General features: G+C 42.9%; 1 protein-coding gene across 1 annotated transcript in view; it reads right to left on the reverse strand.

Annotated features, from left to right (window-relative positions):
- Window positions 1-1144: 1144 nt before the first annotated feature.
- The window catches only part of ELOVL6 (ELOVL fatty acid elongase 6), a 65714-nt gene continuing 52301 nt past the window's right edge, over window positions 1145-14557 (reverse strand). Inside the window, exons 3-4 of the mRNA XM_042811510.1 lie at window positions 6173-6324; window positions 1145-3488 (exon numbers count right to left, since the gene is read on the reverse strand). Coding sequence (XP_042667444.1) covers window positions 3064-3488; window positions 6173-6324 — 577 coding nt within the window. The 3' untranslated portion in view covers window positions 1145-3063. The remainder of the gene's footprint in view (window positions 3489-6172; window positions 6325-14557) is intronic.

Raw genomic sequence — 14557 nt, forward strand, 5'->3', positions numbered from 1 at the left:
CAACTTCTTTAATGTTAGTTGCCACACTTGCCTCCAGTGTAAAATCTCAGAGAAGCTCCATGGCCAGTTGGAACTGGCATGTAGAAATGCCTCTGTGACATGCCAGTTCCAACTTCTGATGGCAGATGTAATCCTCATTTATGCCCTACATGTCCAATCTTGCTGTTCCTTCCCTACACACATACTCACCAGCAAACCTATCCTCCCACTGGACTCCCTCTCCCCACTGGTTTCCCTACACATCTGGGGTACACCTGTACTGCATCTGGAGGAGGCCGACAGGCCAGCCCCTGGTCTGGAGCCACTGACCAGGCAGCATAGAAGGGATCTGGCCCATGGGATGGCTGGGGCCATCTCCAGGTCTAACCTGAGAGCTCACAGGGATGCGGGCAGATTGGGAGCAAACAGCGCCTGTGAGGGCTTTCAGGGAACGGGGGTAAAATGCCTGCTCTGTTCAACTCAGTGTCAGCACTGCCACCATTTCCATCTGGCACACACAGAATGCTTCCCTCCTCCTTCTCCCCCCACCCCCCCCCTCCCCCATGCAATTAAGGAACACAGTGTACAAAAAACACAGTGGGTTGTTTGCACACTCATTAGCAACCCATCCCGCTTTCTGTCTGTGTAAAACTTGGGCTACAGGTCTTCCCTTAGCTGTGGTATCACTTCCTATTTGTAAAGCTTCTTGGACTTTTAAGCCTCTACCTGCAATCCTCCAGCTACCAGGGGTTGCATGCAGCTCCTTGCATGGCATGATGGGGCCACCACTTCCCATCTAGGGTGTAGGTAACCTGAAATTTGGGTTTTCCCAGTTCCTCAGTCTTCATAGCCTGGTTCTTAGCCAGGGCAAAATTAAGCATGAGGATAAAGGCTTACTCAGCATTACAGTTATCTACTCCCAGGCTGTAAAACAAAATGGTTTACACATTTAATTGGTTTTGCCTATTGTTTCCATGTACACAGTAGTTCTATTAATGAATATCATAGCTTCATTACTGGATATTACATTTTGCTGCTTGTTGTGTACCATAAAATAACGTCAGCACATCAATAACTTAAATAACACAAATGTAAACATCTTTTCTGCTTGTTATAATTACGATTTCGGCCTACAGAGGCTTTTTGATTTGTAAGACCATTCACATAACATGGAATGTAACTTTATTTGTTTTTCTCTTGTATATAATGAGACACCAAAAGCCCTTGTCATCTCTTAACAGGATACTAAAGCAGCTCTGTTTCATGAATGACAGCACAATTAAAGCTAAAAATCAGAATTAAAAAAAAAAAACCCTTTGCACTGTACAATCTCAAATTAAAACAAGAAAGATAATGACAATCTTTTGCATTAGCCAGGAAATGTGATTCTCTGCCGCTGGGCTTTTTTCTTGCTGACAATTCACAGAACGTGTATATGGGTGTAGTTATAGGTGTGTGTATTCTACGCAGAACAGCAGTCCCTATTTTGTTGATCTAGTTCTTCTAATTGTTTAGTTAAGCTACCTAACTGATACAATTTAGAGTACTACATTAACACAGTTAACATCAAGTTTACATACTTGCGTCTTTGAAATACTAGGAACTTTTACACATTTTATTTGGCTTTGTAAGGACTGGAATATCACAGATAATGCAATCTATTCATCTTTGAGAGAATATGGCTGTTATCAACTAGCTCTCTAAGGTTCAGAGTGAAACACATTTCTCCTTATTTCTGTAGCCGACTGCGGAGAAGAAGAGTGTCTTCTTTAGTGGTCAGTCTGATGTTACAGTACCGACTCTGCAGAGAGAGAGATACATGTTTAATGAAGAACAATTCTCTCTGGACATTAGAGCTAAGCCGTTGCAGCAAAATCACTCCGCTCAGACTAATTTCCTATACCGATCCCAAGAAAATCTTATTCCAGGCATGTTTTGCAGTAGTATCTCCATGTGACCAGAGGAGGGCTCTTGGCACATCTTCACCCAGCCTGGCAGGTGCGTGCAGAGGCACAGAGCCACCCAGCGCTGCCTGGTCCTGCACTCTTCCCCTCGCCTCACCTCCCGGGTCCACCCGACGCACGGTTTGGGAATCAATGGGAAGAGGCGTCGCTCACCGCTCGCTGGCTAGAGTGGCTTCTCATTTCCCCTCATTCCATTCCGTGTTGCTGTGGGTTAATTTGAGATTGATGGATAGTTCTTAAAAATCGTGTTTCAGGAGTTGCCTCCCTCTCCTTCCTGAACATTCATCTGCTATTAGCCCCTGGTAATTTAGCATATATTGGTTGATTTAACCCTCTGTGTCTTATCCTGCTGCAGAAACTCCTTGCCTTTAGCTGAAAAGCGCACCTGGAAAATGCACTTGCTGAGATATGTATTGCAACAGCGTTCCTTTTCACATTAGGCTCTTGTACAAGTCCTGCTCCTTCCTGCACCCCAGAGAGGTGCCTGCCTCCCAGCTCTACTCCCTTGGCACAGGACAGAGCAGAGCACTCCATCTCTTCTCACTGCCATTCATGACCACAATGGAGTTCAACCGCTTTCCAGACAGCTGTACGTGACATCCTCTTGGGGCTTCATTTTGGCTAAATCTTTTATAGAAAAGATTTTAATTTCACAATCCTACCATTAACGTAAATGTTTTGTTTAAGTTTAATGCTGAAAAACTATTAGAAAGAATTTAGCAACTTTTTTTCCACAATAAAATTCTTTTCCATCCCAGGGAAACACAGTTTATTTAATGTACTTTATTTTTCCCCCTCAATATTATTCCTTTCTGCTTTTCTTCTCTTTTCTTCTCACTTTTTTTTTTTTTGTTTCTCCTTTTCTTCTTTCTTTTCTGGAGCAGGCAGGTACAAGAAGGAAGGAGTCTTTCATCAGCAGTCCTTTGAATTAGAGTAAATTGCAGTGAGTCCTCACCATGATAGGATCATAAACTTACTGGGTTAAACCAAGCTAACTTTCCCTAAGCTGCCAAGTTTTAGCTGCACCATACATATATGTGTTTCCTTGTGCCATTTTCTTTTCTTGTGATTTTGTTTTTCTTGATGACCCTGAGCTATGGCTTCTGTCTCATTCTCACCACTAGTCAACCTTCTTTGCTTTTGTGGTTTTGCCAATATAGGCCTCAAAGAAAAAATGGCAGAAGAGCACAAAGTAGCTGAGGTACATGAGAGAGGACCAGATGATGTTCTGCACATGGGAATGGCACTGGCCATGCTGCATCCAGGAGAAGACCAGGTAGTTGATTACACAGCCGACCAACATCTGGGTGATCTGCGACAAGGTGATGAACATGGCAAACTTGCGTGAGACTCTGAAGCCAGCAGCCCGCAAGGCATAGTAAGAGTACATAACAGCGTGCACTCCATAGTTCATGGTCATAAACCAGCCACCGCCAGCCACCATGTCCTTGTAGGAATACCAAGAATAAAGTAACACAGTAATGTGATGGTACCAGTGTAAGAAGATGAGCTTCTGTTTTCTAAGAATAATGAATATTGTATCTCCTGCAACAAAAAGAAAAAACAGAAAAGAAAAAAAAAGGGAGGGGAGGAAATGAGAAACACATCAAACACAGTCACTGAATTCTGCAATGCTCTCTTCCTATTCCTCCTGCTAGAGTATATGCTTTTGGAGCATGAAAGAGCACCTCAGCAACTGAACTCAGAGCTTGTCAGATCCGAACGCCAGCTTGGGTCTCGTATCTTGGTGCTTTTTGGAAAACCCAAGAATCCCCTTTTTGTTGACTGGACATCCCCTGTTTGAATACTCCATAGGTCTTTGCTGTAAACATAATCTGTAAAAGCCTGAAGTGAGGCAGGTGAACATACATGCACCACCTCTGACTGTCAGGCTGTCCATTGTGCACTGTGACTACAAGAAAAAAGCAGAGAGCAGAAAATCTGCAGCACAGTGGTTTGAATGTCTACCTGCAACTGGCTCTAATTAAATGTTATTATGCAAAAGCTATTGTGTACATTACTGAAGGTATGTAATTGCCTGAAAAAAAAAAAAAAAGCTTTTAAAAAGAAATTTGGTTTATGTTGAAATGAATATTCTCTCTGTAAATTCATGTTACTGTTTTAGAAAAGCAAATTTTATTCCTCATTCCTGCCTTTTTCTTTCTTCTGCTTCTCGTGATTGCTCTGAGCATCCCAATTAGATCTAACCTATACATAATTAGATACAATGAATATATATGTATCTACTTATGTGCTATTGTTATAGACAGTGTTTCCAAACAGGTACCTTGAGATTTGAATCAGGGGCCTTATTTCTACATATATATCCCTGAAAATCCAAATAAGAGTATCAGTGAGGGCTGGAACTGAAACTGCACCATCTGCACAAGGTCTCCAATAAGCCATAATACTTCTGTTTATCTCATTAGCTACAAGATGTTGACTCACATTTCAATAAGTAATCATATGACCAATTTATTGTTGATGCGTAGTTCGAGCTGACGTCCTCCAGTTTTAACCAAATGAGATTTCAGTGGTTTTGCAGTAATTTAAGCAGCAGGAAACCAAAAGATTCTGACACAGCAAAATAAATGGTGCCTGTCGCTCCCAGTGTTTATGCTGATGAATTGCTATCCTGTAATTTGCTGAATCAAATTGTCTACTGAAAGGTAAAGACTTATTTTGCTGCACACCTGAACACAGTGAATTCTGCAGCCCTTTGAGGTTTGGCAAAGGCATCCTCCTAAAGGAAAGCTGGAAGGCTGCTGAATCACTGTCTTCTTCCTGTTAAAACAATCCTCTCTTACACTAATAAGCTGTGGGATCAGAACACACACAGATGGGATGTTAAGTTGGCTTTGGCATGCATATCATAAGTATCATTACAAATAAATCACTGGAGAGACAGCCGTTTATAAAAAGCCGCATCACACTGGATTTGGGATTTAAAAAGCCAGGGATGTTGTGGAAAACTGGCTTCTATCTAAAGATAGCTTTCAGCATTCAGAAGAAGCACATTACTGGTCATAATTGTACGCCCACACATACATTTAAGTATGAATGCTGCAGAATGGAGGTAGCTTCTTGCCAACACAATGGCTCTAGCCCAGCCTCACACCAATATCCACAGGGTGGGTGGCTGCCAGTGATGCTACTCAGATTTGTCTGCAATCACTAACTACTTCAGAAGTGATTAGCCAGACCTAGTAGTGATGAAGGGAATACCAAGGGATTTTTTCTCAACATCTGTATCATGTTCATGAAGTATACTGGTCCCTTGGGGATGAACCTGGATGTACAGATCTTCTGCATGAACTTGCAAAGCATGAGACCCCAGCTACGAGCAACACTGGACTTGTATCTCCTGCTGCTGGAAGACGTGGGGTAACAAACAAAAATACAAAGCACATGAAGAGTGCTTGACTGGCAAGCTTGGATATTGGAAGGGTGGCAGTGTGTTCCTGGCAAATTGTTGAAAAATGAAAAAAAAAACATCTCTAGAACTACAACTCTAACTGATGTTTCCTAATGGAGACTTCTTATTAGCTTTTCCTGGTTTTCATTCTACCTACAGCTCTTACTGTGTCAGGATGCCAAATACCCTTGAGTAGTGGCCACTCGCAGATGAAGACAATGTGTAACAGCAGGAGCTCTAAAGCGGAACAGGTAAGCCTTCTGCCACTTACAGGATGCCTCACAGCTGTGAATCCATAGCTGATGTCCAGCTGTTGTTAGATAGCTAAAATCTATGGCTGGCAGATAGGCTACATAAATTAATGGGCAGGTTGGTGATGAGGCAGACTCCGGTCCTTTAAATACACTGGAGCTTAGTTGAGGACTTGGACCTACCTGTTCTGTTACCTGAAACTAGCGTCATCACAGATGTGCTGACAAAGGCTAGAAGAAAGCTCAGAAAGCTGAGCTGTAGTTTCAGCTTTGAAGATGTGTCTAAATGAGGCATACTTTGGAGACCTCCATCTGGACAGTCTGAGGTGTATATAAATAAATGAGATTGTCTAGTATGACTAGAGCAACCAATATAAGGCCTTTATGCTCTGCCAAATTAATTGCAAAAAAAGCAGTTTTGAAACAACGACAAAGGCCCAGCTCCTTTTCAGAAAAACTGGCAGAGAGGCAGAGGAGAAAGAACAGCACTGAACTTGATGGCATTTAGAGAGAATGCTCTCTTCGTTCTGCTCTGGAGAGAAATAGGAAGACAGGGTACTCACCTAGTTCAGGTGCTTTGCTTAGCACAAATGCATATGCCCAGAATTTGCTGACAGGTCCAATGTAAAAACTCTGGTCACACACTGACTGCTTCAGGCCTTTGGTCATCAAAATGTACAGCATGTAAGGAGCAGTTCGAACAGCACCGAATATACTTTAAAACAAAAAGAGAAAAATGAAGAAAGTTGAGTAGATACTTGGCATCTACATGTGGTCACTTCAATTTATTATGAGGAAAAAAATGCCATAGATGTGCTGAAAAAAAATGAGCTTGAGACAGCCTTAAAGTTGGATAACTCTTCTGGCTTCTAGGAAGGTATTCTGAACTCATATTTGCAAAGTGGACTGCAGTAGTATTCCCTGATGAAAGTCTGGAAAGGTAACATCAATGTTTTTTATTTCATTACTACAGCAAGGAGTCTTCTGTTTTCAGGTACAGTTGGAGACCCCTAATTCCACTGAAAACAACATGCAGAGTTTTGATTCTAGCTGGTGGCTAGAATATTACAAGACACAAGTTAATAAAGAGCTGCCATCAATACAACCAGGAACAACTCCCTCCTCTGATTTCCTGAGTTTTCTCTTGTCTCTCCCTGTACGTGTTACATCCATGGGAGTTCTGAGCAGTGAAGAAAATAGGCAGGGTGCACAGATTGCAGTGGGATGTTGTGGTCAGGGCTGGTGGTTTGGTGCACATGCTGACTTCATCTCTTAACAGGTCATTGCTAACAGAAGAACTGACTGGTTGAACTGTTGTAAACAGCACAGATTCACTCTCATGTCGTCAGTGAGGTGCAAGGTAACAGTGTTCTGTAAATGAAAAACATCATGAAATTTGAAATCATACTAATTAGTGCAATTACAGAGGAGATAGGTTTAGATAACAGAAGACATCCAGCTAATGGAAGGAGATTCTGTCTCAGCAGTGAGGCACTTTGCAGAAGTAATTGCTTCACAAGATCACGCTTGCCATTTAACGTTTAACACTGTCACTTGGTGGGCCTTCAAAAGCCATGACGAATACGGAGTGAAACAAGCACCTCTCAGAAAACTGGAGCAAAGAAAGGCCCAAATTCCTCTGGGGTTGAGTACATCTTCATATCACACATCCCTGTGCTTCTACCCAGGTACACCTTATCTCCCCTCTAGCTTCTCTGTGGCCCTGTCCTACCTGTCTTGCTTGGTCAGACTGGATGGTTCAAGTAAATCTGCCAAGCTCTTGATAAACATTTTTATATTATTTGTATAAAGTACTTAGATTTCCAACTCTACAGCATTAATGTAGCCAGTCCCACTTGCCTGCTGTTAGCAGCAGCATTGCCCTTTGCCCACCCTAGCCCACTGCAAGTTATGCTCCTGCGCTTTTCCATTTTTTTGAGCAAGGTTTGACTGCACTTCAGAAAATTCAGACAATGGGTCAACACTGCCCTGTTCTCAATAGAAGCTACTAATATTAGCTGCTATTTGAATGGTGGTATTTGTTCATGGGTTCCACTGCCAGACAAGTCCTCCTGTTCTGCATGCAAACAAAAAACTCATCCTGCTGTGGTACAGGTTTACAGGAGGTATTTAGGTAAGCCTAGGCTTCCCAACAGAGCCACCCGATGTTTTGCATACATTCTCACCACTAGGCAAGACAGCAGTGGTAGTTCCTCACATACAGACTTTAGACTCATCCATCCCTTCACATAGAAGGGAAAGTGCAGCCCTTCAGATGTCCCCACAGCCTGAAGTGTGGTTCCTCCACAGGATTTTCCCTCCCAGAAGTGCTGTCTGTGCACGTTTTTCTCACGTCTTTCTGGCATCGGTCCCTTCCACCTGGCAGAGAGTGCCCAAGCCTGCTGAAGGAGTTTTGAAACTGGGTGCAACTTGCTCCATGCCTTCCCTCCAGTGTTTCACATATGCTCTGCTTTCCTAGGAGCTGCATTTCTTGTTCTCAAGAAGACAGGAGATTTTCACAGCAATGCGATCAAATCACTTCCTGAGGCACTGAACTCCTCAACTTGGCCAGGGCAGGCTGCTGCTTGCCTCCTGTGTTTCGGGTGGTGGCAAAACCGGGTGGAGGAAGATCGGGTGGAAGAGTTGTTAACAATACACAACCAGTTACATATTTCTCCCATTCGCAAATACTTCAGAGCTGACATTAAAATCGCAAAAAAGGAGAAAGTCTTGAATTAGGAAATCAAACAACTGCAACTATGGGCCTTCGTCTGTAAAGAAATTGTACTGCTTTTCTAAAATATCATATATTATTGAAGTTTTAAAGCCAGGAACTCACAAGCACATAGATAGGAGGAGCACTGGCTCAAGCAACAGGTAGACATTGATTTAACTGCAGGTGACTCAGAATGGATGCCCATGGACTTAATCTGGACTGAAAAGAGAGCAGAAAAGTATTTGCCCTGTGGGGATGGCACAGTCACACTTTGCTGTCCTAGTGATGGCATGCATGTGACTCTTCCTGTCTTTCTGTTAAGCAACAACTGCGGAGTTCTCCTTGGAGTGGGTGCACATGGCTCATACACACTCATTCTTAATTGCAGCAGGAGTAATTTCGTGGTACAGTGGCTTCCCTAAAGAGAGGTTCATGACTCCAGAAGAAGTGACAATGGCTTAAGGTGGTGTGTCAGACGCCTGAAATCAGTATCAGTGAAGAACAAACTAGATTTTAGTATAATTCACAAAGGAAGGCTTTATAAATAAGGAAGAGGTAAACTGGAAGTAACTGATCTGGCTGATCCTAATACATGCCATGGGCAGGTAGCTATTTGTGCCAAAACACTTGCCAAGAGGCACGTACCACCGGAGACAGGAAAAGATCTAGTGTATGCCTGCAAATACACCTTGGATCTGGAGAGCTTGTTGTGTTTCTGCCACACTTGTTTGTTCTGTGAGGTAAGATCAACCAATACATTTCTATCTTGCAAAGACATGATGTGCAGCAAAGTGATGACACTGCTTGCTCAGTAAATCACTTCTGTTTGATTTTGCCCTTGCCCTGCTCTGTGCTGTAGCTTTTGTGAGGTATTGAAGTGAACTGCTTACCAAAGCAGTCTGTCTAGCGCGAATCATCCACAGGGATTTCAGAAATAAGGTAGCAGTGAATTACTGTACAATTACACCCTTTTGCAACAAGAGAGACTGATCAGAAACAAACTGCACCAGCTAATGCAGCTTTCTCATCTATTCAGACTCAGAATGTCCTACATTCTCCTCCCTCCAGGCAGTGGCTGCTCTGCTAGGCTAACAAATGCCCAGTTGATATTTTGCTGGCTATAACAGGAGCAAAACGCATCCATGAGTAAAATAAAACCTAAAACATTTCCCTCATAAACTTGGTTTCAAATGTAGGCCTCAACAGCCATCACATGCATGGGTCAGGGCAGCATTTTTGAAGGAAAACTGAGGACCAGGAACTCCCTGATATGACAGAAGACAAAAACAGTCAATAGCCAAAGGCTGCTCACTGCTCCATGTTTCCTCCACCCTGCTGTCAGAAACATGGTTTCCAAAAGCCAGAGAGGGCAGCAGGCAGCTGAGACCCCTATTTGACCCCAACTGTCACTGTGGCAGACCCAGCTCCTCCCATTGCAGCTACTTCCCTACAAGTGGCACTGCTCAGAGCACATCCCAGCCCAGGAGCAACACTGCAGGACTGAGCAGGGAACATGGCTGCTGCATTAAAAATATACATTAAAAAAGCTAAAGAAATCCAGGCTTACATTTATCCCACATCAATGGCATTATTGCATTTTGTAATGTCCTACTCAGACATTACTCATTCTGACAATGTCTTCCTATCTAGAAACAAACCCACACTCCAACTTTTCAGCACATAATTCAGCACACAATGCAGCAGCATATCCTGAAAGCACTGTGAGATCCACAGAGAGGAAATCCTTTGCTCTGGATTTGTGCCCTAAAAAAACCAAACAAGCTGATCCAACACTCCTTGCCTATCCAACAAGGGTCTCTGCAGAGATAGTGACCAGAATGAGTGTAAAATACATTAGAAAAAGGTGTCAGAAGCAAAGCGCTTCTATTTTCTAAAGCATGCCCCTGTGAGCTGCAATCTGTGCAGATGTGGCACCAGCAGGGAGCAGCAGGGAGCCCATGGGCAGCAAGAAAATGCTGTGCTGCCCAGTACTAGAGAATTACCATAAGGACTTCCTAGGGAGTGCTCAGCACAAGCACATGGCCAGGCTGGTCTAGCACCCAGCGCCCCACAGCCTGGCTGGGGGAAAACAAAACCCAAATTCTGTCCCCATCTGCCCAGGAGGCAAGTCACAGAATCTCTGCAAATGCGATTCCTCCAAATGTGGTCCCGGGACACCGAAATTGAGGATAATCAGGGCCCAGGAAAGTAGACATTCCTCACCAACTCTAGCATCCACACAGCTTCGCAGCCCTTCCTAGTCACACCACAACAGTGAGAAAAAAGAAGGCAGCTTTTTTCCATTTTAGCATGCAAAATATTTACAAAGGAAGGACACTGAGTTAGAGATGTTCAAAGGTCAGCCCCACTGAAGAATACAGCGCTTTCTAAACCTCCTTTGTGATAAATCAGGCTGCATTCAGCTTTCAGGCCTGTTCAGCAAGTGTTCTGCTAGTCAGATCAAGTTTCCTTTCTCCTTTCTGCTTGGTCTCTTAACAAAATCAAATGGCCTTTCTGTGCCCTACTGCATGACACCTGCTATCCTGATGCAGGAGCAAGAGCCTATAGAGCAGGTGGAGTGTGGCACAAGCACAGGGTGTGTGGGCATCCCTTGGGCTGGCAGTGTGGGGTAGCCTGGAAACATACAAAATATAAGCAGACACTGGGAAAACATACTGAGAAAGCATCTGTATGAAAAGTAACTGTCTGGATTAAGTTTCTTGAACAGAAACGCAGCTGAAGCCACCTTCACTAGAAAAGCTCTTAGCCCCCCACTGGATAGCTACCCTTGAATCTGACATGGCTGAGAAACTCAGAAACTCCTGAAATACAAAGTGGTAAACTAAGACCAGTATGGACAGGCAAAGCAATCAGATCACAATGTACTTGCTACCTTGCTATGGATGGGGTGATGACACTACTAACCAGTGGGAAAGGAGGTAATTCTATGGAGCTGTTTGCTTCCTCCAAATCTAAAATCGATCAGAGAATCATAGAATGGCTTCAGTTGTTAAGGACCTTAAAGATCACACAGTTTGGAGCCCCCTGCCATAAGCTGGTTTGCCCCACAATGTCAGGCTGCCCAGAGCACCACCCAAGCTGGTCTTGAACGTCTCCATGGATAGGGCATCTGCAAGTTCTCTGCCAGGGCTTCACCATCTTCTGAGTAAATAATTTCTTCCTAACACCTAACCTAAATTTCTCTTCTTTTAGTTTAAAGCCATTCCCCCTTGCCCTGTCTGTGTTTACACTCTCTGGTGGCCTCAGGCCCTGCAGGAGAAGTGTCCTAGGAGACAGCAAGCTTTTGTGGTAGCAAGGAGAAGACTCTCATACAAAATTTTAGTAGTTACAACAAAAGGTTTATGGCAGCCCACCTTCAGTCTGTAAAGCAAAATATGAAATCGCATTTCTTTCAGTTCCGCCAGGATCTGGCTGCAGTGAGGATCAGGGCTTACAGCTGAGTTGAAATCAAAGGGAATGCCCCGGTTAAAGCAGTTACTTGGGTGGTGCAAAATGAAGAAAGGATATTCCAGCTGGGGTGGAGCCCACTGGTTTTTATAGGTGCCTGGGCGCCCATTTGAAGCCTATTGTTCCCAAACACTTTGGGGTAGACATGACAGACAGTTTCAAGGCTGGGGAAGAATTAAAAACATAACAGTAACCTTTCAAGAGTATGCAGAGATGACATTTGTTCCCCTACAGGGAGGGAACTGGCAAGACCTGCCATGAAATACCAGCTTCCTACATAAAAAAGCATGGGCTGAAAGAGAAATACATTTCCTGACTAATCGCCCTTAAACTTCATTGGATGAATCCAGGAATGCATACAGTGTAAAAACTACAAGGTTGCTTTAGGCTATCTATCTGATTGCAAAATCATGGCATCCTTGCAGCACAGTGAGCAACCATAAGCTAAGAAACTGATAATTAACTACAGATAAAACATGGGAAATAACTGGCTGTCATTCAGTGACCTACATGGAATTGATGAATCCTATCTGGATCTCAAGTAGCTCAGTCAGTGCAATAGGACATGTACTCTAATCCCACAAAAAAAGCAGCCTAGAAAAGGATCTGGCATCCCACATCCTAAATGGTCAATGTGGTGCAAGGACAGCACACATGAAATTTTTTCTAGTTTATTTGAATATATTAATAACTGACTAGAAGAGCCATTTCGTACGTCTGCAGATGGAGATTAAAAATATTTTGTTTGGTTTGCTGAAGTAAGGGTTACATTTTTCAACTAAATGCATGAGCCTCTTGGGTAGTGAAGGATATGCAGTGACAATGTATTCACTAGATTATAGAAAACTTTGGAAAAAATAATACTAGCTAGAAATTTGGCCACGTGTAACATTTACGAGGCATTTCACAAGCATTTAAAAGAGAAGACTTTTTAATAGTGAGTTACTTTGAAATCCAAGAGGCACATTTGTTCAAATGATGGCAGATAAACTGAGCCCAACTGTTATTTTTATAATGGCAGAGAAGACTGACATAAACAGGCTGTTATTTCGCCATCTTTCAACATTTCTGAGGTGCTTTTGAGCAACATCAAGGTTAGATATGGAAAGAAAGAGACCTGGCCCTGCAGAGACTGTTCTTGGCAAACACACACAAACCACCTTCCAGTTTTATCTCCCAGAGCTGACCCAAGTACCTCACAGAAAAACCCCATCCCCTCATCAAATCTACCACTGCCAGCTTGAGCTGCCCCACAGATACCAGTGCCTCAGCAATATCCAGGCCAGCAATTGCTTTAGCTCAGATGTCTGTATAAAGATCTGCCAAGAACAAAGCTGTTCTTCAGCTGGATTCCATTCAGGTTCAGACCTAACTTCCTTCAGGCATTTCTTTGTGTTGGCATCACCAAGGCTCTCAGCATTGTATCTGTGAATATTTCTGTCCTTAATGGCGTTCACTCTTGCAACAGCGTTGTAAAGTGGCTAAGCATTGATCCATTTCAAAGACTGAGAGGTAAGGCAAACTGAAATTTAAGTGTCCTGTCAAAACAAAATCTGTGCCTGAGCCAGGACAAGCTATGTTGGGCAACATCATGAATTGCATATGGCTCAGCACCTTGTCCATGAGATCTGTTTGACTTCAGCAGGACATATGACCTCACTCTATAAGTGAAAACTGTATTAGAGAATCCACATAAATGCTCTGGATTGAGGCATTTTCAGAGAAAAGACCCTCATATAAAGCATTTTCTGACCTACCACAATTTTTTTTCTCATTTTTTAATGCTACTCCCTAAACTTCCAAGTCACAAATTCTCTGTCTTAATCACCCCAGGCAAATCTACATTTTTAAACGGTTTGTAGACATTAATTAAAAAAATAAGATACACAGTCTATAGACATACGCTTCTTAACATCACCCTTTCATCATGGGCACCTCTGATATGTTGGCAGCATACTCTCAGGACATAAAATACAGAGTAATGAGCAGAGACACAGTCAAAGTTCATAAAGCCCTGTTATCCAAGAAACACAAACAGCTGAAAACTTATTTAGCTAGAAGACCAGATAAGAGCAATGCATGCTTGCCCCACACTTTGTTGTACTCCTATTTTTCCTTGACATAGAAGGCTAATACAAACATGGATTTGATTTGACATAGATGGACATGAGGCACAAACAACAAAAGCCTGTATAATGAGTTTTAAGAGCATCCCTGCTTCTATTTCACTTTGTCTTGCCCCCTAGATTTATGTAGGACCAGATCCCAGCAACCTGTTCTATGTTAGGAGAAAATATTTGAATTCTTTTTCCTCGTGTATTTTTTGCTGCTGTTCTGATTATCATGGTTGCTTTGTTTATGCTCCTTGCTGATCCCTTTACTCGCAACAGTAAACTCCAGAAGAAAACCAGGCATTTAAAACCATCCTCCTGCAGTTGATCCTGATCCATGCCCAACTCCTTGTGACAGATGCAGATACAAAAACCACACCAGTGAGGTGGAAAATTCTGTGTTAATGTTCTTAAAAACTCATGATTTCCTTTGCTAATGACTTCATTTGATAAAACAGCAGAAAATGTGACTATTTAATGCCATTCAACAGCAAGAGATTCCATGGGAAGTTCATTTCAACAGGCTTCTATCCAAGTCTAGGAAGAAGAAGAGTAAAGACATAACCAAGCCAGCCCAGCCACAGGTGCAGCTACCGGCATGGACAAAAACAGACCCTGAACTCTCACAGTAAAAAGAAAAGCTCATTATTTTA

The sequence above is a fragment of the Centrocercus urophasianus genome, unplaced genomic scaffold, assembly GCF_019232065.1.
Source record: "Centrocercus urophasianus isolate 14NV4802_14NV808 unplaced genomic scaffold, USGS_Curo_1.0 seq_13, whole genome shotgun sequence".
Taxonomy (NCBI): domain Eukaryota; kingdom Metazoa; phylum Chordata; class Aves; order Galliformes; family Phasianidae; genus Centrocercus; species Centrocercus urophasianus.